Source organism: Xenopus laevis, chromosome 1L (assembly GCF_017654675.1).
Source record: "Xenopus laevis strain J_2021 chromosome 1L, Xenopus_laevis_v10.1, whole genome shotgun sequence".
NCBI lineage: Eukaryota > Metazoa > Chordata > Amphibia > Anura > Pipidae > Xenopus > Xenopus laevis.
Window position 1 is genome coordinate 175,395,950 of NC_054371.1, and position 22,868 is coordinate 175,418,817.

The window sequence follows — 22,868 nt, forward strand, 5'->3', positions numbered from 1 at the left end:
AAATAGTTGACTTTCGCATAACCCTGCATGTAGAGATAGAATTTCTGGTGATTTCAAAAGGGTGAGCGCTGGTACATGTTCAAGTCAAAAGGAGCCCCCTAAAATATTTATTAAATCTGTGATTCAAAATCAAACTCCCAAATCCTGTATGAAGAGAGAGAATGAAGAGAGACAGATGCATAGAGCATGAGTGTGAAGAGTAACTTGATTATTTCTAAACAGTACAAAATTTGTAAATAATATTTCTAAGTTTCTTATTTCATTGAGATTATGCTTATATTATTATATTTCATTTAATTGTCTTTGGAGAACAGCCTACTTGGGTGAAGCTGTTGTCTTGGAATTTTTAAATCTATGCCAATTCAAAAATAAAAAAAGACTGCACAACCTACCTTTTTGCTGCAATTTACATGATAAATTAATTTGGTCATGCTGAATCAATGTGTAACAGTACATTTCTTTCTTTCTCACTGTAAGCACATTACACATAAAAGTCAGCAACTTTGAAATGCACATTAGCAAAATCCCTTTCAGAACACGTAGAACGATTTGTTAATGAGAAGTTAAAGTGGATATATAATAAAAAAAAATAAGAATCTTTCCTATAAACTTTATTGAAAAATATACGATTTATTTTAAAAATGGATTTTTGTAACATTGTGTTGCATTTTGTCCTTTATTGCTTGAACAACTCTAGTGATAGGCAGCTGCAGCAGTCCTACCTATTTCAAGCAAGAAACAGGCATCTACCTTTCCTATGCTTCTGAAAACATAAATAAACAGTGCATCATTTTTAATCAAAGCTTATTGGAACAAGGCTATTTTTTTCATGGGACCATGGATTTAAATTTTCATTATTTTCACAATATGCCCCCTTTAAAAAGTATCCAAGCTATTATGCCAAATTAGGCTACAAATGTCAATGACAATGATGCTTTGCTTAGTAAGTTGTTTAACTATTACAGTTTGTTGTATTAACTGAAGAGTTTCCACAATGACTTCCACAAAGGCCTCTATTAGGCTGGATATAAACATTGTAACATAAAAAAAAATCAATAAAAATATTACTTAAAAAAAAGTATCCAAACAATAAACTGTACCTTTAGTTGAGAAGAGAGTTGTAATGAAGAGCTCATAAGTATTCTGTGACTGGAACTAGCAGTACTGTGGATATAAAACATTTAGAAAGCAAATAAAGTTATGTTAGTATAGAAAACAGAGTTTTAGAGTTTTGTTGGAGGACATTGATTTTGGTATTTGTTTTCATAATTATTATCTTCATATAGTGCCAATATATTCTGAGGAGCTTTATAGAAATGATATGCAATTCATATTAGTCCTTGCTTAGGGTTGCCATCTGGCCGGTATTTTACCGGCATGGCCAGTAAAAACGATGGTTAAACCCAATGTTATTAATAGGGAAAAATAGGGTTGCCACCTGGCCGGTCTTTCACCGGCCTGGCTGGTAAAAATGATGGTTGATCTAATGTTATAAATAGGGAAAAAAAGATAAATATATAGGAAGGCCGGTATTTTTTTTAAGAAAAGGTGGCAACCCTATCCTTGCCACAGTGGATCTTACAAAGTCCCCATCACATTCAAAGTGGTCAATTGTATCAGGAGCCAATTCAAATGCCAGCATGTTTGTGGAGTGTGGTGGGAAACTGGAGTACCCACAACTGGAGGAATGCCACACAAGTATGGGGAGAACATACAAGCTCCCTACAGATGGAGGCTAATTCAGGCTGGCCATACTTGTACTGAAGTTTTGCACAATTTTTAGTTCATGCATGTTAGTGATGTGCGGGCAAGCGTGAGTATTAAATACTCATCCCAAACCCCCACTAGAGAATGGCAGTGTTTGTTATATACTCACACTCATCCCGTCCCCTCCATTGATGTCAGAGAAGGATCGCAGGGCCAGATTAGGTTACTGTGGGCTAGGGCTGGGTTCGTATGGTGGCCCAAGGCCCTATGATCATGACCAATATGCATGCGCTATGTATATTGGCCTGTTTGTTGATAAGGAAGGCAATCTGTCCAAATGAACAGAACAACAGAAAGGTGGTCATAACGTGTATGGCCCTTCATCATTCAGCCTACGTGACCATTCAGCATTAGCCAGTGTGTGTGGCCAGCTTCAGTCTCAGGTCTGTATATACTGAATGGTTCCAACATTAAGCTTGGTTAATCCACAGGTCCAGTCTTTGACTAATGTGTTCATAACAGTAATATTCAGCGTCCTGTGTCTATATAAAGTGCACATATTAATACACAGGAAAAGTAATATGTACAAATACTTACATATATATTAAAATCCAGAATCACTTTCTAACCTTCCCACTTCAGTCAGGTCAGACTCAGAAGCAGAGAATTGAGGAGCTCCTGCCAACATCACTTTACATCAGGCAGTTCGGGGTTTGCCTCTTATTTCATACAATGGCACATACTTTACGTCAGCTACGAGTATTCCTTGTGTGTTGTACCTTTGTTTCCTACTATCGCTGCTGCAGATTTCAAGTGTAACTACCGGGCTAATAGTCAAACTAAAACTGGACAAATTCATAAGTAACGCCTGTATTTCAGTAGTATTCTGGGACTTGTAGTGCAGCTGTTCATTTGTACAGTAAATTTTTAAAAAAGAGTAAACTACATTTCCCAATATGCTCTAGTGACAGGCTCACGATGTATCACATGACGAATCTGAGCCAATCAATGTAGACGCTATCCTAAAGCGAGGCTTGGAGGTGGATCTCTATTCCTTGCTTCTCAATCTGGCATTACTGAGGTAGGAAAAAATATAGTGGGCGATTTTATTGATTAACTCTTAATGCTCGTTATATTGTACCTGTTCAGTTGTCACTGTGTAGCCTTGCGAAGCCCCGCACTGTGACTGTGATACAGCATGGTTATTGGGCTCTTTAGCTGCTGCGATGCTTAGTCAGGGGTTTTGAGTATTTAGTGCAGCAGCATGAGACACCACGGGCTGATCAGACAGCTGCACCATCATTTACACTGAATCCAATGTGGCTCGTCTCGTAATCATTTTACTTCCTTTTGAAGATGAAGTACCAACCTTTTTCCCTTTAGGGGCTCCTGTGTCTGTAATACTCTGTTATATACCCTGTTATATACTCTTATATACCTTTAAATGCATAAAATCCAATATTAGTGTCCTTCATTTGTTATGCTATGTCCTAGGCATAATGCAGTCTTGTCTGATCATATTAGTGAGTAAATAACAGTGTGCTAGTGTATGTGGAAGAGATTACAGGTATGGGATCTGTTATGCAGAATGCTTGGGCCTGGGGTTTTCTGTATAATGGATCTTTACATAAATCTACTAGAAAATCATTTAAACGTTAAATTAATTCAAGAAAGCATACATATGATAATGTTAGATAACTGTTTAATGTTATTTGGTCTGCCCCTCGATCAAACGTCTCCTCGATGATCCTATCCTTGGATCTCGAGAAGGCAGCTGATTTGGTGGATTGGGAATATCTATTTTATGTTCTACGCTATATGGGCTTCCCAGTTCCCTTTATGAACTATATCTTTGCTCTCTATAATACCCCAATTAGAACCTTGGGCCGTAGAAAGTTACCATATAGTGGGCTGGTAAGAGGCTGTTTTTGGCTGGTAGGAGGCTGTTTGGGCCTCTGTGTACTTGGAATGACAGGGCCTATATTGACTCCCAGTCCTGGCCTGCATAGGGGCACACGCCATGGTTGCCCATTGTCTCCTACCCTCTTTTTATTGGCCATAGAACCGCTTGCAGCCTTAATTATGGCTTCATTAGATATATCCGTTATTTCCATCAGGGCCACGGAGTATAAATGCACTTTGTTTGCAGACGACCGAATACTTACCTTAACAAGACCTATGACATCCCTCCCCAATTTATATAATCTATTAGGGAAGTTTGGTAAGATTTCAGGCTTACATGTTAATTCAGCTAAATCTAAAGCTCTTAATATCAATCTCCCCTCACCTTTACTTAAGTTACTGCAAATTGATTTTGATTGGGCACATCCACACTTAGATTATTTGGGGGTTAAATTTATGCCACAATGTCAACAAGCGTCTGATGCTAATTATATACCCTTGCTTTCTAGAGTCGAATTGTCTCTCCAGACATGAAAAGGCTTCCAAATTTCACTAATAGACCGAATTCATGCAGTTAAAATGTTAATTCTACCCCTTGCTATATATTTATTTCAAACTTTACCGGTAGACCCTCTTAAGGGCTACCGGTAGACCCTCTTAAGGGCTTTCTTAAAGGGATACTGTCATGGGAAAAAAATTTTTTTCAAAATGAATCAGTTAATAGTGCTGCTCCAGCAGAATTCTGCACTGAAATCCATTTCTCAAAAGAGCAAACAGATTTTTTTATATTCAATTTTGAAATCTAACATGGGGCTAGACATTTTGTCAATTTCCCAGCTGCCCCAAGTCATGTGACTTGTGCTCTGATAAACTTCAATCACTCTTTACTGCTGTACTGCAAGTTAGAGTGATATCACCCCCCTCCCTTTTCCCCCCAGCAGCCAAACAAAAGAACAATGGGAAGGTAACCAGATAGCAGCTCCCTAACACAAGATAACAGCTGCCTGGTAGATCTAAGAACAGCACTCAATAGTAAAAACCCATGTCCCACTGAGACACATTCAGTTACATTGAGAAGGAAAAACAGCAGCCTGCCAAAAAGCATTTCTCTCCTAACGTGCAGGCACAAGTCACATGACCAGGGGCAGCTGGGAAATTGACAAAATGTCTAGCCCCATGGCAGATTTCAAAATTGAATATAAAAAAATCTGTTTGCTCTTTTGAGAAATGGATTTCAGTGCAGAATTCTGCTGGAGCAGCACTATTAACTGATTCATTTTGAAAAAAATTTTTTTCCCATGACAGTATCCCTTTAAGTCTCTTCAAAAAATGTGTTCAAGATTTATCTGGAAAGATAAACCTCTCAGACTTGCCCATAATGTCGCAATCTGTCATAGAACAAAAGGGGGCCTGGGTACTATTGTGGTATTGTATTAATGTATGATCTGCTGGACTAACCCTCTCTTAATTGTCTTATATATCATTTGACAATGTGATCATTGTACTGGAAAAAAAATTATCCAATAGGCTTGTTTTGCCTCTAATAAGGAATAATTATATTGTAGTTTTGATTAGGTACAAGGATTAGGTATCCAGGGAATCCTGGATTTTACAAGCTGCACGTTTGAGACAACTAGTTAAATGGCATGCTGATCTTAACTACTCACAATGGGCAACTATAGAACAATGTACTATCCCTGAAATTCCATTACATAATTTGCTTTGGCTTTCTCCAAGGGATTGTCCTCCAATATTGAACCCTATTATAGAGCATTCTCTTAGGGTCTGGGAACATTGCAAATTTTGAGGCTTATATCGGAACACATCCCCGCTATTAGCCTATTTGGTAATCCTGCTTTTCCGCCGGGCTCTACACCAAACCCTTTCAAATGGTGGATTGAAAAGGGATTAACCAATATTCACAACTTTATTCACGAAGGGAAAATTATTTCTGTTACTCAACTACAACAAAAATTTGAAATACCACAATCTGAACACTACCACTATATCCAAATTCGACACTATATTCAATCGCGCTCTCAGAATAAAACTTATTTTGTTAAATATCCTCAATCTAGGAGACTAATATCTATCTTTTATGATAATTGGGCTAATGCTATTCCCCCTAAAGAGTTAAAATATATCAAGGCCTGGGAAAGGGAGTTAAATTTAACTTTAGAGGAGGAAGAGTGGTCCACCATTTTTCTCAACATAGCTCACTGTTACCTTAGTTCGGATATTCAGGAAACTTCACTAAAAATTTTAAGTAGATGGTATTTAGTTCCTGCACGAATTGCAAAATGGGTTCCATCTTATAATGCAAATTGCTTTCGGGGGTGCCAAGACAATGGGCCATATTTGGTGGACCTGTCCCAAGATTAGACGACTTTGGTATAGAGTATATGCCATGTTGGATAGCATTCTGGGGGTAACTCCATCCAAATATCCATGGGAAGTGTTGCTACATAAACCAATTGAAGGTAAAGCAAAAAATGAGCTGCGCTTAATTACTTATATATTTAATGTAACAAAACAAATGATTGCAGCAGCTTGGAAGACTCCATATTTACAAATAAACAAAGTCAAAGAACTGTTGATGAGGGTATATCTATATGAGAAGCTAACGGCACAATCCTTGCGGAAGTATAAACAATTTTAAGACATGGCGCCCTTGGCAAGTCTACTGTCAACTGGAGGAGCATTAAATGGCTAATTATTGAATTATTAAATTTGTTGATAGACTACACTGTTAAGAGATTACGGAAGTTGATGGTAGTGTGAAAGGAAGATTTCTCTTTCTTTATTTTCCTTGTGGTTTTTTTGTCTATGTATTTATGATTTTATTTTTAGTTTCCTTTTACTTGTTATTCTTTCTATATATTTTTGATCTCAGCGTTTATACAACTATCTGTACACATGGAATCGACTACTCAGATTGGGTACTATTGTGGTATTGTATTAATGTATGATCTGCTGGACTAACCCTCTCTTAATTGTCTTATATATCATTTGACAATGTGATCATTGTACTGGAAAAAAAATTATCCAATAGGCTTGTTTTGCCTCTAATAAGGATTGATTATATCGTAGTTTTGATTAGGTACAAGATACTGTTTTGTTACTACGGAGAAAAAGGAAATCCTTTTTTAATAATTTGAATTATTTGATTAAAACAGCGACTATGGGAGATGACCTTCCCGTAATTCAGACCTGACTGGATAATGGGCTTCCAGATAACAGATCCTATACTTTTATAACAGTTACAGTGCACATATTAGATTATCCTCCACTAAAGCCTTGTTTTTTGTGTGTAAGGTCTCTCTGTCATTGCCAAGTAGTACTAAAACTTTTATGTGTACCTTTCTAACAGCTAGTCATTCTTGTGCCCCCCCCCCATATCAGTTATCACCATGGCGCTCTACCACCTTTGTGATCTGCTTTCCTCCACCAGTCACTGGCCTCCTCCATCATTCCTCCTACATAGGTTTCTTACAGTAACTGTACTCAATTGCTAATGTTTCGATTATAATATTATTTATTATTATTATTGCCATTACAATGGTTTCCCAAACCATCTGGCTGAAAGCCCTGGGAATAGTTTTTGCTCTTCTTGACATTTCTGGAAGACTAGCTTGAAGGGTCACTAGAGTGAGATTTAGGGTGAACACTTTTTATATATTGTCCTCGATATTCCTATAACTGTTCTCTATTGTTTATAAGGGGGGGTCAGATGTTTCATGGTAGTGGGACCTGAGCTACTTAAACCACTGATTTAGTTTTATGACTTAATTTTACTGAAAAAAACATAAAATAAAATATAGGCAACTTGCAAAGAGCTATATGATTGTGTGAAATGTTTAGAAGTGTTTACATGAATTCTTCTAAAAAAAAAAAAAAAAAAGTATCACTTTTTTCACTATCATTGTCATCTCATATTGACTTGGATTTCTTATTAAGCAGTACTGTGTTTGCTATACATTTCAGTTACAATGCATGCAGTGAATATATAACTACCCACTTTTCTTTTCCCACTTCAGGTCTAACAGATGGCCAGTACAGCTATTGAGAATGCAGAACCATCAGACTGCAAAGCAGATTTAAAAATCCCTAAAATTGATGGAGATTTTCCTCTTAAAGTTCTTTACTGTGGAGGCAAGTGCATAATAGAATACATGCTCATATTAGACATGGTTTTATAAAAGAGGCTAGCATGCTTTTCTATTAAAAAAGTACAAGCAGTATTTAGGAAAAAAGATGGCAGCTCCACAATCCCTCACCAACTAACCAGAGTTAATGGTTTTTTTTATTATTTTTTTTTAGAAATATTTAGAATATAGTAAATAAAATAAAAAAAATAGACAAATTATATTAATGTGGGAATAAACCTCCTGAATTTGTAAAACCTATTTTTGTGTTTTGATTAGCATATTTGCATTTGGCTTTTCAAACAACAGCATGGGAGCATTCAAGGGATCCTCATTTGAGTAAAATAAAGCAGCAGGCAAAACAGCTGATATATTCCAAAGCATCACTGGCCTAAAACAGGTTTTCATGATTTGCACAGAAGCAGTTCTCTTTTAGAAATTAACTCAAATATAATTATTTTACAATTGTGAGCACTAAATTAAATATACATGGGAATTAACTACTCTTTCTTTTTCTTTTGCAGTGTGTTCTCTGCCAACAGAGGTAAGACCTTATAAATAGTTCCTGTTGTGCCTGTGCCTACTATAATTTTTGTTAGCCTAAAGATGGCCATAGATGTGCAGATTATTAGGCTATATAGGACAAACGGATCTTTGCGTCTATGGCCACCTTAAGAGTATGTTAAGCAGCTGGGCAGGGACTCTGCAGATATCGGATGCTAAAGTCAGCTACAGATATAGGGCCCAGAGGGGCCCGAAACATTGCCCTTTTTGCGGATAAATATGGGCTTAAAGTCGGCTACAGATGGCCAGATTGCTTGCACTAGCATCAGTTTCCCTGTTTGTTTTGGTAAGCTTGAATAGATTTTTCATGGTTAAAACATTAGGCGAAAAAATATGTTCAGCGCTATTCATTAAGCTCATGTCTTAAGAGCACTTTTTTCCCTAAAATATAGTATATTCCCAGTTCTTGACAATTACATTCTTATTTTCATTCTGTTTTGCAGTATTGTGAGTACATGCCTGATGTCGCAAAGTGTAGACAATGGCTTGAAAAGAACTTTCCAGATGTGTTTGCAAAGCTTACATTAGGTAATGTTTTTAATCTTCATGCTTATATTTTAAAGGGGAACTAAAATCTAAAACAGAATAATGCTAGAAATGCTGTATTTTGTATACTAAACATAAACATGAACTTGCTGCACCAGAAGCCTAAGTAAACAAATGATTTTCAAAGTTGAACGCAGGGGGTGATCCTCTTGTTACTTTGCTAAACATCTTTGCAAGACGAAGACCATGCACATGATCAGTGTGGCCTGGGCTTCTGTTGGGAGGTTAAGCTTAGGGATCATCATAAATTATCAAAACAGCACAAGTAATATCTGCCATAGAAGCCGATACAGAAAGACTGATTACAATAGTATGGAACCCCTAGATTTTAAACAATGGGTAAAATTGTGAGAGAATCAATGAGATAATCCAATATGATTTGCACCATTTTGTTTCCTAAGGACATATTCCAAAACAAGAAACTGGTACTGTTGAAGGCCAAGCAACTTCTGGTGAGGAAGAGGAGAAAAAGAAGCAAAAAAGAGGTTTGGGAACCTTGACCTTCTCTGTTTGGTTTTTAAAGGAACCAAAATGACTAATTATATTTTTTCTTAAAGGGATTCTGCTGAGCAAAACCCGCTGTTAGAATTGATACAATAGTTGCTAATATTCCAGAGATGCTACTGAGAAATGGATCAACTGAATGTTGCAAAACTGTAACAGTTCAGAATCTGCACCTGAATTACTGAGCTGCCAGACTCAAAAACCATGAACTTAGATTTTGGAAAAACTGTGAAAAATAAATAATGTAAAGTAATTGAAAAAAGTCTTTATTTCTGGGGAATAAGCTAAATAATCCGTTAAAGGAACAGTTTAGTGTAAAAATAAAAACTGGGTAAATAGGCTGTGCAAAAAAAAAAATGTTTCTAAAATAGTCAGTTAACCAAAAATACAATCTATAAAGGCTGGAGTGACTGGATGTCAAACAGAACAGAACACTACTTCCTTCTTTTCAGTTCTCTAACTCTGAGTTAGTCAGTGACTTGAAGGGGGGCCACATGGGAGAAAACTGTTTGGTGAGTTGATCCTTCGCACGCAGCTCAGATTCAACTGAAACAGTTATGACCCATGTGCCCCACCCAAGTCACTGATTGGATACTGCGTGGTAACCAATCAGTGGAAACTAAGAGAGCTGCAAAGGTAGTGTTCTGCCTATTATGTTAGACATTCAGTCACTCCAGCCTTTATACATTGCATTTTTATCTATATTAGAAAACATTTTTATTTTGCACAGCCTAACTATTTACCCACTTTTTATTCTTACACTGAACAATTCCTTTAACACATCAATAGAGCAGGGGGTGCTGTCACTTGCACATTGAATCACAAGACACTGACTTGCATATCAACAAGGTGGGTTAATCCTCATCCACAGACCATTTTAAAAGTCTAATACAGTCAAAAGGCCAACACAAAAACAATTGTGGACAGATTGAGTTAACAGTAAAAACCAATATGTGAAAGTAGAGTTGTTCTAATTTTATGGGGAAAATATTCCTGGTGGGTGCCAAGAGGAAAAGTAAAATCACAGTATAATATTTTGATAGACTGGATTATAGGAAATAAAATTTCATACAGTTTGTCAGAAAATGTATACTTTTAGAAATAAAAATGTGTGTTTTTGCTGCTTTATTTTCCTTTAATCCAGCATAATTGTTTTTTTAAACCAAAACTTTACTGTGTGTATTTTCATTCTATTGGTGGCCGAGGTCAAATTAAACAGAAGAAAAAGACTGTACCTCAAAGGATTACGATAGCAAAAATTCCCAGAGCCAAAAAGAAATATGTCACAAGGGTCTGCGGCCTTGCAACATTTGGTAAGTGCACATGCTTTACACTTTACTTACAATCTGAGAGTATATTTGTCTGCCACTTTATTATCACTTGGTTCTGATGTGACAGAATCTAATCACTGGAGGGGCGCCCAGTGGATAATGAAAAAGTAAACATTTTCTGTTAATTGATCAACTGCTACCTACAGCCTCTTACACTTATATTTTTGAAGAATGTTTTCATGCGAAATCAAAATGTTTCCTGTATAAAAAGTACATTGTGTTTTTCTATCAATTATTATTATTGATACAGTAACAATGACAAACAGAATTGTACATTGTCATTTTTACTTTCAATGGTTTCAGAGATATTCACAAATTTTGACACTAACACGAGGCTAATACGATTCTCTTTCAGAGTCAGGGTATCATTATCAGGGATAACTGACTATTCCGATGGTGTTTAGTCTGTTAGGGTCATCAACAAATCTGACATGCTGCTGAAAGCCTGGTATTAGCTGCTAATATCTGAAACAACAAAAATAGAGAAATATTGGTAATTGGAACGCTCTCAACAGCAATTACCCTACAGCAAGGCACGAAACAGGGATGTCCTCTATCCCCAATACTGTTTGCCTTCACAATTGAGCCATTACTCAGACTACACCCCATTGAAGAAAAGATTTCTTTATATGCGGATGATATGCTCATCTACCTGGCAAATTCCAAAAATGCTTTGCTAGAATTAATGTGGGTGGTCTCAGTCTTTGGATCGTTTTCGGGCCTCCGAGTAAACAAAGGGAAATCAATTATATTCCCAATAGACCCTCTTCCAGGGGCTCCACCAACACACATTGAGCAGCTTCAGGTGGTGCCTCAATTCAAATACCTAGGAATAACAATCCACAAAGACTTTACTCAATATGAGGCTCTTAATCTTATTCCAATAGTGCAGACCCTGATCTTCAGAACACAGGTGTGGCAGGATCTTCCACTAACTCTGCCTGGAAGGATCAATTTACTTAAAATGATATTCCTCCCTAAATTTAATTACGTCTTTCAAAACCCCCCATTGATTCCTAGGGCCCAATGGTTGTTACCTTAACAAATTAATACAGGGGTTTCTTTGGGGAGGTACACACCCACGTCTCAATATGTCAATAAAACAAACACCTTGCACCAAAGGAGGGTTGGCACTACCCGACTTCCAATTGTATTACCGGGCAAGCCAGCTGGTTTATGCCCACTGGTGGTTTACACCGGAGGAGGATAATCCAGCTGTCAGTCTTGAGGTGGCAGCCTTGCATTCTCAAGAAGCTCTGGCTAAGCTTCCCTACCGAGGTATAACCCCCCATTATTGAATCACTACTCCTATATGCACTGTTATTACGGTGTTACAGAAATCCCTTTGCCAGTCGGGGAGACCCTCTCGGGCGTGGCCCGCTCGCACCCCCTGCTCCCCCGTTAGTTCCGCCACCACTCAAGTCATTTATCGAATCTTAGATTTGCCTCCTCTGTCTCTGAATTTCCGGGTTTGTGCAGAAAACATGCATTTTTTTTATTGCAAATGTCTGTTTTCCTGTTGTTATTCTGTGTTTATCTCAAACTAGAATGATTTACTTTGCAGTCTAATGAAATCTCACTTCTGTACTCCATATCATGCAAATGTTCTATGTAGGTTAAAGCACATTTCATGGTTCTAGGTTCAATGTTTTTTAAGCATAGCCTTGATGATGTGTATTTATAAGGGGAACAGTTAAAGAAACAGTGTACTTTTTTAACAGTTCAATGAACTAGGCTTGTGCTAAACATACGTTTTGCCTATTGTTTTTATTAGTAACTATGTATGGTTTTTGTTAGTTCTTGCACTAAACTGTCAAATTCTAATTCTCATTCTCAATAAGCAAAGTCAAACAAACCAGCAGGCTCTTTACAATGAGCTGCTCTTTATCTAAAAAGTTAACCAGCTGTAGCTGGGGGATGGGTTTAGAGTGGGCTTCTTCATGGACTGCTAATTTGAGAATAGAAGGCGACTTTGGTTCCTTTTTAAATTTTACCCTGTTAAGAGAGAGAAATAACAAAAAACAATATACTTCCTAATTAGATCAGTAGGCAAAAAGTAGGTTCAACATTAGTCCTATTCATTGAACTTCTGTTCAAAAATGGGGTATACTGCCCCTTTGAGGTACTGGAGGGGGAATGAAAAGGTGTGTTGATGCTGGAGTAAAAGTAAATGATTGGAGTAGATAAAACAAGGTTTGGTATAGTGGTGACTGAAGGAGAAAATAGCAAAACCACTTCATCCTGATTTTGGTTGTTACATAAGACTTTGTTCCATCATGATATTCCTTCCAAAGGAATCTGCAAACATATTTTCACTATTGAAGGACACCGAAAGCCAAAATGTTAGCCTTTTAAAATAGGCCCTTGCATTTCAAGTAGAGGCCCAAACAGCCCCCCGACCCAATAGTGACTATTTATGGCACCTTACAGCAGCCCCTGTGGCATTTGCCAGAACCCACAGATTGCCAGTCCGAGCCGGATTATCACCATGTACAGGGTGATGGTAATTTCAAGGTTCCCTGGCCAATATGTACTTTAATATCTTGTGTTATATGATGTTATTTATAAATAAATATATATATATACTGTGTGTGTATATATATATATATATATATATATATATATATATATATATATATATATATACTGTATATATATACTGTATATATGTGTATGTATATATATATATCTATATATATCTATATATCTATATATATATATCTGAATCCATTGTCAGCTGTTTTTGAATAGGCATAATCTGTTCTCATTTTTTTTGTCTTTAGAAATTGAACTCAAGGATGCACAAAGATTCTTTGCTCAGAAATTTTCCTGCGGAGCTTCAGTAACAGGGGAAGATGAAATCATCATTCAGGGGGACTTTACAGATGATATTATTGATGTAATTCAAGAAAAATGGCCAGAGGTAAGAATCGTTTGGGGAAAAAAAACTGTGTTTCCTTTAATCTTTTTCTTTAGAAATCTATTCCATATACTTTTGCAATAGATTCACTGATCTAACTCCAACTGAGTGAACTTTTGTGTAATTTCTCATTTGCTTTTTAAAGTGATACTGACACTAAAAAACTACTTTTTAAAATGTGAATGTACGTTAAAAGTTACCTATAGGTCATGCTGATTTTTTTTTTTTTTTGCTGAGAAGTTTGTTTTTGTAAGCAATTGTTACTTGAAGTTCCTAAACCTGACTGTCTTATCTCAGCCTGTCAGTTAAAGGGATACTGTCATGGGAAAAAAGAGCAAACAGATTTTTTTATATTCAGTTTTGAAATCTGACATGGGGCTATACCTATTGTCAATTTCCCAGCTGCCCCAAGTCATGTGACTTATGCTCTGATAAACTTCAATCACTCTTTACTGCTGTACTGCAAGTTGGAGTGATATCACCCCCTCCCTTTTCCCCCCAGCAGCCAAACAAAAGAACAATGGGAAGGTAACCAGATAACAGCTCCCTAACACAAGATAACAGCTGCCTGGTAGATCTAAGAACAGCACTCAATAGTAAAAACCCATGTCTCACTGAGACACATTCAGTTACATTGAGAAGGAAAAACAGCAGCCTGCCAGAAAGCATTTCTCTTCTAAAGTGCAGGCACAAGTCACATGACTGGGGGCAGCTGGGAAATAGACAAAATGTCTAGCCCCATGTCAGATTTCAAAATTAAATATAAAAAAATCTGTTTGCTCTTTTGAGAAATGGATTTCAGCACAGAATTCTGCTGGAGTAGCACTATTAACTGATGTGTTTTGAAAAAAAAAACATGTTTTCCGATGACAGGATCCCTTTAAAGTTTCTAATGCTAATGGACTCCTGCTGCACAAATATGGCAGCCCCCTCATAGGCAGTCACAGACAATCAGATAGGTAATGTAAAAGCATTGGGCAAATACTTTATGGCAAAATTATAAGAAGCATGCAAAGTCAATTTTAAGGTAGATGTAAAAAAAAGGTCACGTTTCTGGTGTCAGTATCTCTTTAAGACCCGTTCACGTCAGGGCAGGATTTGTTATTTAGTAAAATTAGAGAATTTGTTTAATACTTTATTAAAGTAGTATGAGTATTCAGGGATCTACTTCTCTGTAATGCAGTTTCACTCGGGCATCTCTTTACAACAATTAGCAATTTGTAGCTGTACTCCTAAACAGTCTAACAGCAATGTAGTTATACCTTCAAATGAGGAAGGGCATACTATTGTCCCAAAACTTGTGTTTGTCCAGAGCACCAAAATAAAATTGGCAACACCCCACTGCTGAATTTCAGGTATTTGTGTTGTCACTTATGACTGGGAACTAGAGCTTACAGCATCTCCTCTGCAACTTTTATCTGTCGTTCAGATGTTGGCAGTTGGCATTCAATAAAACCTGGAGGGCCACTGATTGGATATCCCTGATGTATCTACTGATGATATCCAATAGCTGTTACATATTGATAATGACTGCTTAGAAACACAATCGTGCTACTCCGCTCACCACAGTATCTAATAGATAGTACAGCATGCAATGTCTATACCAATATAAGCTGTGTCGCTGGATGCTGTGCAAAGAAAACATCATTTAAAAGGACCTTTTTGCTTCTTTCCTTTTGGCAGGTTGATGATGACAGCATTGAAGACCTGGGTGAAGTAAAAAAATGAATTTGACATTGTGCCTGTATATAACAACCCAATGTAATTGTCATTGCAGCCAAAGCAAAGAGGGACTTTTGTGTTTAATTCAGACAGGGCAGCCTTATCCATTGCAACTGCAGCTCTCTATAGATTGCCATTTGTTTTTATTTTCAACTGCTCAACTTCAGGTTATAACATTTTCTCATACATTACCTGTTTAGAATAATAAAATAATTTTGATCATTCTATCATTGTCTCTTCTAATCTCATCAGACGCAGCAGTGACTCTCCAGTAAAGTGGGTGATGCTGTTTGAAAGACCATGCTACTTGCTCATTTTTAGTCAAAGGCAGCAATATACTGGCTGACTTTACAGCAAGAAGCTCGGGTACAATTTATATAGGGGGAGCCACTGAGTACATGCATCTAATGCAGATTATGCTGTGAAAAGCAATGGGTTCTATCACGCAAAAAAAAAAAATAATATACAGAGAAAGGCAGTGGAAAGAAGCATCCCTATTTCATAATACATTAAGAGGCAAGCAGGGAGAAGAAACTCAAAGGCTATATATATATATATATATATATATAATATATATATATATATATATATATATATATATATATATATATATATACACGTGTGTGTGTGTGTATATATATATATATATATATATATATATATATATATTTATTGGGAGGCAGTTAGTACTGGCAACCTGAACACATTTTAAAGAGAGAAGATATTACTGACATTCTGTGGCTCAGGCAGTAACTACTTTCACAAGACATATTCTCATAGCTTCCTTAGTTATACAGCAAAAAGTTATAATGTAGACAGCTTATAATGTAGCTGTAGTACAATAAAGATTGTAATGTAGGCAGCTTTGTCCCTCTCCTAGAGACACGGGTCCTGGATATGCACCTGAATTACCCACATTATAATCGGCTTCTGATGGTGTTTGATTTAGCTGAAACGGCTTTCCTGCTACATTTAGGGGCAAATTTATCAAAGGTCGAGGTGAATTTCGAATGAAAAAAATTTGAATTTCAAGCTATTTTTTGTGCACTTCGACTAGGGAAAAGTCCAAATTCGATTCGAATTTGAAAATTATCATGTACCGTCTCTTTAAAAATTCGACTTCGACCATTTGCCATCTAAAAACCTGTCGAATTGGAATCAATTGGTGGACTTTGAAAAATCGAAGGTTTTTTGGGGAAAAACTTCAAATCGAATTTGATCGAATGCGCTATTCCTTTGATTCGTGCTATTTGAATTCGATTGGAAACGGACCTATATGATTGAAAATTGACCTATTCAACCAAAAAAACTTTGACTTTAGTTCGGTTGGGCTTTTTAAATTCGAATTTTGAATTTTTTTCAATTCGAAATTCGACCCTTGATAAATATGCCCCTAAATGTATACATACCCAGCATTCCATGTTACAAAATTGTGGCCATTTAGTCCACACCATCAACCACACTTACACTTGGATACATCTCTGATGCACTCTAGACTCCTCCCATGTTCAGTGAAGCCACTTCTTGTGGCATACACACATCACTGCTTTCTCTCCTAAATACAGACAATTTTAAATTTACAGTTAAAAGGTGAAATTAAGAAACTCAGAGGACACAATGGAAGGGCAATAAGGAAAGGCCCCAGACAATGTTTAACTATACAGACCCCTAGTTACAGTCTTTATCTGGCTTTCTTCACCACTTTGCTGCTTTTGTTCAGCAACTGATAAATATATTTTTTGCAAGGTAATTATGACACCACTGAGCTCGGATTACTAATAGGGCTCTAAAGTATTTACATTGTATTTGGCATCACTAACTACCAAAACCCCTGTAAAAGTGTATAACCTTACACCTATGAAAAAGAGTCCTAAACCCTATTACAAGTTGATATGACTGGTTCGTTGCTTGCCAGCTGACAATGAAACACTTTTAATCTTCCACCATGGTACTATTGTTGAAATTCTAATAGTGGAGGGATTTGATTGCCTTACTTGAACAGACTAATCCCAAAAATATTTTCTCAACAATATCAGCAGGAAAAAACACAAAGGTTGAGAGTATGGCTCTGGTTGAAGATCAAAATATTTTAGTAACTGGAGACTCAAAAGTCCTTAATGGTTTTTTTAAGTCAAAGGACCACCCCTTGTTCAACACGAGTTGAATAGGACTTGTTATTTCTTGAGCTAAACAGGGAAACTGAAGCTACTCCATTTTTTGATCCTTGTAAGGTAGAAAATGAGTTTACTAGAAGCAACCTTGCTTTAGTGTGTGTGTGGGGGGGGTGGATCTGCTTTCTCTAGACAGGGGGCCTGCAAAGGGGGTAATGGGTGACCTGTGATTTTGAGCAATACCAGTGACATGCAGAATCGTGATGTGCACGCCACTGGTGACCTGAAATTTCGGGGGCCAAATGGGGCCTGCAGTGGGGGTTAACCGTTTAGCACAAGAAATACCAAAAACATATTTTTCAGAAATAAGTAAAAGTCAGGGTCGAACTGGGCTCTCCGAGACTGTGACTGAAGGGCCCTCTTCCAGTCTCCAGGCATCCCACCTAGATCCCCCCCCCACCCACCCGCAAGCATACTTACCTCCTTTGCTGCTATTTGGTCTGAGCAGGGGAGAGGCTACATTCTGGGGGGGGGGAGAGGGCTGGGGAATGTCCAGGTTTTTTCTTGGTGTCCCAGTCCAGACACTGAGTAAAGTTAATGTAAGCAAGGCCTTAGAGCCTGATGGAATACTCTCTTTAGTACTTGGCTTAGTTCAGCTTTAGCAGGCCAAGATTTCTGCTCTTCTCAGACCTTTTCATCGTTATGGCACCAATGGATTGGAGGAAAGCTCATGTAATTGTAGTAGATTACAAAGTAAGCCTGGCAATTAGACACCTGTTTTTCATCAGCAGTAGGGAAGTTATATGAAGATTTGCTAAGAGATTACATTTAAGGTAATGTCCTGGAGAATTGTAGTGTTGGTGTGGTTTCAAGAAGGACAGAGATACCATCAAATGAACTGAAGATGTAGGTAGTAGGAAGCTGGGTAGGCAGGAAGCAAAGATATCATCTATTTTTCATACAGTACCACAGTGTTGCCTAAAATGGAATTGGTCTTGGTGATTGTACATTGAGAACTCTGTGCCACATGACTATATACTGTACAGTCAGGTCCATAAATCTTTGGACAGAGGCAACTTTTTTCTAATTTTGGTTTTGTACATTACCACAATGAATTTTGAACGAAATAACTCAGATGCAGTTGAACTGCAGACTTTCAGCTTTAATTTAGTGGGTTGAACAAAAAGATTGTATAAAATTGACACTCCTTTGTTATGTCGTTATCAATGAAGCAGATAAAAGCCCTGGAGTTGATTTGAGGGGGGTGCTTGTATGTGGAAGATTTTGCTGTGAACAAACAACATGCGGTCAAAGGAGCTTACGTGAAAATTAAATATAAGCTTCAACATATTGAAATAAGAAACTAAATATAATCTAAATTCTAAATTCAATCAAATATTCTGCACAAGTTTAAATGGATATTCCAATTTAAAGTAAGTGTATACAGATAAATTAAGAAGTCTCAATTTTGTTTAACTCTTTGCTGAAATTAGATTCACTTTTACTTGATAGACAGCAATGCAATTTAAAAAGCTCAAGTAGTTTCCAAAAGAATGTGTGGAGGATGGTTTAATTTCCTGACACCAGTCCTTTAACACTGATACTTCTGACACAGTTGTGTATGTTTTTAATACCTTGTAATTTTATTAGGCTAGAAATGTAACCAACCTATTATTAAAAACGTATATAATTTCTGCATGGATAGCTTTAGGCGCATAATTTCATGGCTTTATTTTTCTAACTGTGCAAAAGACAAACCCTCTCTGTAAGGGTAAAGGCAGATGGGGTCCTTACAGGGTGTCCAAATGATTTCCAGTTTGATTTCCAGAGTGGACAACAAAATACTGTGAATTGTCTCCAATCATTTCTGTGGCAGTACCCTGGACATGTGGGTGCACTCACAGGTCAGGCAGTTTTCTTTCAAGAATGAGGTAGTTAAAACAACATCAGTTTATCAATATTATTGTCATTAAAATGTCTTTAGAATATACCCATCCATGAAATGGCTACAATATTAGGAGTGGCAAAATCTACAGTTTGGTACAGTCAGAGAAAGAAAGAAAGCTGGTGAACTCGGCAAAGCAAAAAGACCTGGATGTCCACGGAAGACAACAGTGGTGGATGATCGCAGAATCAATTCCATGATGAAGAGAAGCCCCTTCACAACAGCCAAACAAGTGAACAACACTCTCTAGGAGGTAGGTGAATCCATATCCAAGTCTACCATAAAGAGAAGACTGCATGAAAGTAAATACAGAGGGTGCACTGCAAGGTGCAAGCCACTCATAAGCATCAAGAATAGAAAGGCTAGATTGGACTTTGCTAAAATAAAAAACATCTAAAAAAGCCAGCACAGTTCTGGAAAAACATTCTTTGAAGAAATGAAACCAAGATCAACCTCTACCAGAATGATGGCAAGTATGGAGAAGGTGTGGAACAGCTCATGATCCAAAGCATACCACATCTCTATGTGATGGCTTGGGCGTGCATGGCTGCCAGTGGCACTGGGACACTAGTGTTTATCCATGATGTGACACAGGACAGAAGCAGCTGAATGAATTCTGAGGTGTTCAGAGACACTGGGGCCCATTTATCAACACTGGGCAAATTTGCACATGGGCAGTTACCTATAGCAACCAATCAGCGATTGGCTTTTTGAAGCCAGCTGCAAGTAGAACAATGAATGCAGCAATTTGATTGGTTGCTATGGATTACTGCCCATGGGCAAATTTGCCCAGTGTTGATAAATGACCCCCACTGTCTGCTCAAATCCAGTTAAATGCCGTCAAATTGATTGGGAGGCGTTTCACAATGACCCAAAACATACAGCCAAAGCAACCCAGGAGTTTATTAAAGCAAAGAAGTGGAATATTATTGAATGGCCAAGTCAGTCACTTGATCTGCACCCAATTGAACATGCATTTCACTTGTTGAAGACTAAACTGAACACAAACAAACAGCAACTGAAAGCCGCTGCAGTAAAGGCCTGGCAGAGCATTAAAAAGGAGGAAACCCAGAATCTGGTGATGTCCATGAGTTCAAGACTTCAGGCTGTCATTGCCAGCAAAGGGTTTTCAACCAAGTATTAGAAATGAAAATTTTATTTTCAGTTTTTTAATTTGTCTAATTACTTGCGAGTCCCTGAAATGAAGTGATTGTGTTAAAAAAGGCTTTAGTTCCTCACATTTTTATGCAATCTTTTTGTTCAACCCACTGAATTAAAGCTGAAAGTCTGTGGTTCAACTGAATCGGAGTAGTTTCACCTAAAATTCATTGTGCTAATGTACAGAACCAAAATTAGAAAAAAAAAGTTGTCTCCGTCCAAATATTTGTGGACCGAACTGTATAGAGAAGAGTTGTCACTGGTACTTTCTCTAACTGTTCTAAGCAGTGTACCACAAGGTTCTGTACTGGGAACTCTTCTTTAATCTGTTCTCTAATGATTTGAAGGGTGAGAGGTAATGAGAGTAATGTTTCTCTACTTGGCACTGACAAAAAGGCCATCAAATTCAGAAGGCTCCATCTCAGAGTTCAGCTCCGCTCAAAAATGTTTTTGCATAATATATAATAAAATTTAATTATAAGCAACTTTCCAGTCGCCATTCATTATGTTTGTTAATGGGGTAATTGTTTAAAAGATATTTACTGTAAATCGATTTGCTACTGGAAGCGCTGTCTGTCTTCAGTGTTAGGGAGCACAGAATGAGAGTGTGTGTGTCAGGGCCAGAGCCGGGCCACACTGGCTAGACGACCTGGCCAGCCGCAATGCCGGGTGAGCGCGCGCATGCGCAAGTTGATGACGCTGGCGCGCATGTGCAGAAGCCCCAATCAGCATGCGCAGAAGCCGCAATCATCGTACAGGAAGACGGGGAGTGAGGGGACCGGACATGGGGTAGGTGACAGAGCAGGTACGTGCCTGGCACCCCCCCCCAGCTTTGCGCCTTAGGCACGTGCCTACTCTACCTACCCCTAGTTCTGGCCTTGGTCAGGGCCGCCATCAGGGGGGGCACAGAGGGTACAGTCGTACTGGGCCTAAAGGGGGGCCTAGCTGTGGTGCATTTTTTAAATTAGCCGGGCTCCCCTTGACAGCGTCGAGGACATGCACCGAAGACCTGAAGCTGCAAATGGAGCAGAAGCCACAAAAAGACCAGGAGTTGAAGTCCTGAAGCAGCGAAAAGACCTGAAGCCACAAAAGGTGCCAGAGGAAACATAAGAAGCTGCCATTGTGGAGGACAAGGAAGAAGAACCTAAGGTAAGTTCCAATGAACACCAATGTTTATATAACCCCTGACCACCAATGTTTATTTTTAACTTTTATGGGAGGCCCTGACCACCAATGTTTTTTGTTTTTTTTTACCATTTTCAGCGCTGATGTGTGTTTGTAGCCTTTTCCTGTGGGGTGGGCGGGATCTGGGATGGGGCTTATTCTGCATCTCAACTACATCCCCCAGCTGCCAAGGGTAAGTGTCTTGCACATTTTAAATGGATTCTGTCACGATTTTCATAGTGTCGTTTTTATTTCTAAATTACACTGTTTACACTGTAAATAGTTCCACCTCGGGTCAATTTGCCTAGACATGTGCTTTCAGAAGAGTCAGCACTTTAGGTGGAACTGCTTTCTGGCAGGCTGTTGTTTCTTCTACTCAATGTAACTGAATTTGTCAAATGGGACCTGGATTTTACTACTGAGAGCTGTTCTTAGATCTACCAGGCAGCTGTTATCTTGTGTTAGGGAGTTGCTATCTGGTTACTTTCCCATTGTTCTGTTGTTAGGCAGCTGGGGCTGAAAGGGATGGGGTGATATCACTCAAATTTACAGTACAGCAGTAAAGAGTGACTGAAGTTTATCAGAGCACAAGTCACATGACTGGGGGCAGCTGGGAAACTGACAATATGTCTAGCCCCATGTTAGATTTCAAAATTAAATATAAAAAAATCTGTTTGCTCTTTTGAGAAACGGATTTCAGTGCAGAATTCTGCTGGAGCAGCTCTATTAACTGATGTGTTTTGAAAAAAACATTTTTTCCTGTGACAGAATCCCCTTAAATTCCCAAGTGCACAACCTTATCAAATACAAACAATAAATATAGAAGTGGAAACCAAGTAAAAATATATAGCATTTTATTTTCTAGTAAAAAAAAAAAAACTTTGCCCATACACTGAATCCCCCACAAGAGACTTCCCCAAAACCAAACCCAACAAGTAGGCTGTATCAATTTAAATCTGAGATAATTGTAAAAATTGCAGAGCGTATCAGTGTCCTGACTTTGTATTCAGCCAATCTAATTATCTAAACTCTGCAAAAAGTGCTGGGATTCAGGCAAATTCCAAATGATAGGCCAGACTGGTGCAGCCTGGTAAGATGTATCATTGCCAGAGGATGTTGCAGGGTAAAACTAGTATTGAGGAAGAACAG

The 22,868-nt window shown here is 37.9% G+C and overlaps 2 protein-coding genes across 7 annotated transcripts in view; one reads left to right on the forward strand and one right to left on the reverse strand.

Moving 5' to 3' along the window:
* The window catches only part of ccdc62.L (coiled-coil domain containing 62 L homeolog), a 41,511-nt gene extending 39,020 nt beyond the window's left edge, over positions 1-2,491 (reverse strand). For 5 of the 6 annotated variants that reach the window (XR_001934547.2, XM_018248015.2, XM_018248008.2 and 2 more), the window contains exons 1-2: positions 1,101-1,164; positions 393-470 (exon numbers count right to left, since the gene is read on the reverse strand). Coding sequence is in view for 5 of the 6 variants with exons in the window: in XM_018248015.2 (XP_018103504.1) it covers positions 393-431 (39 nt within the window). In the remaining variant the exon portion in view is untranslated. 6 annotated transcript variants of the gene reach the window in all.
* Positions 2,492-2,768: 277 nt separating this feature from the next.
* Positions 2,769-15,568, forward strand: denr.L (density-regulated protein L homeolog). The gene is made up of 8 exons (NM_001092717.1): positions 2,769-2,788; positions 7,647-7,761; positions 8,279-8,298; positions 8,762-8,846; positions 9,266-9,349; positions 10,565-10,681; positions 13,483-13,622; positions 15,303-15,568. The coding sequence occupies exons 2-8, from the start codon at positions 7,656-7,658 to the stop codon at positions 15,345-15,347; spliced, it is 597 nt and encodes a 198-aa protein (NP_001086186.1). The 5' UTR covers positions 2,769-2,788; positions 7,647-7,655; the 3' UTR covers positions 15,348-15,568.
* Positions 15,569-22,868: the final 7,300 nt, after the last annotated feature.

Coding starts and splice junctions, on each gene's coding strand:
- denr.L (NM_001092717.1), top strand. CDS start 7,656: ATGGCCAGTACAGCTATTGAGAATGCAGAACCATCAGACTGCAAAGCA. Junction 7,762..8,278: donor TAAAGTTCTTTACTGTGGAG/GCAAGTGCATAA, acceptor TTTCTTTTGCAG/TGTGTTCTCTGCCAACAGAG. Junction 8,847..9,265: donor GTTTGCAAAGCTTACATTAG/GTAATGTTTTTA, acceptor TTGTTTCCTAAG/GACATATTCCAAAACAAGAA.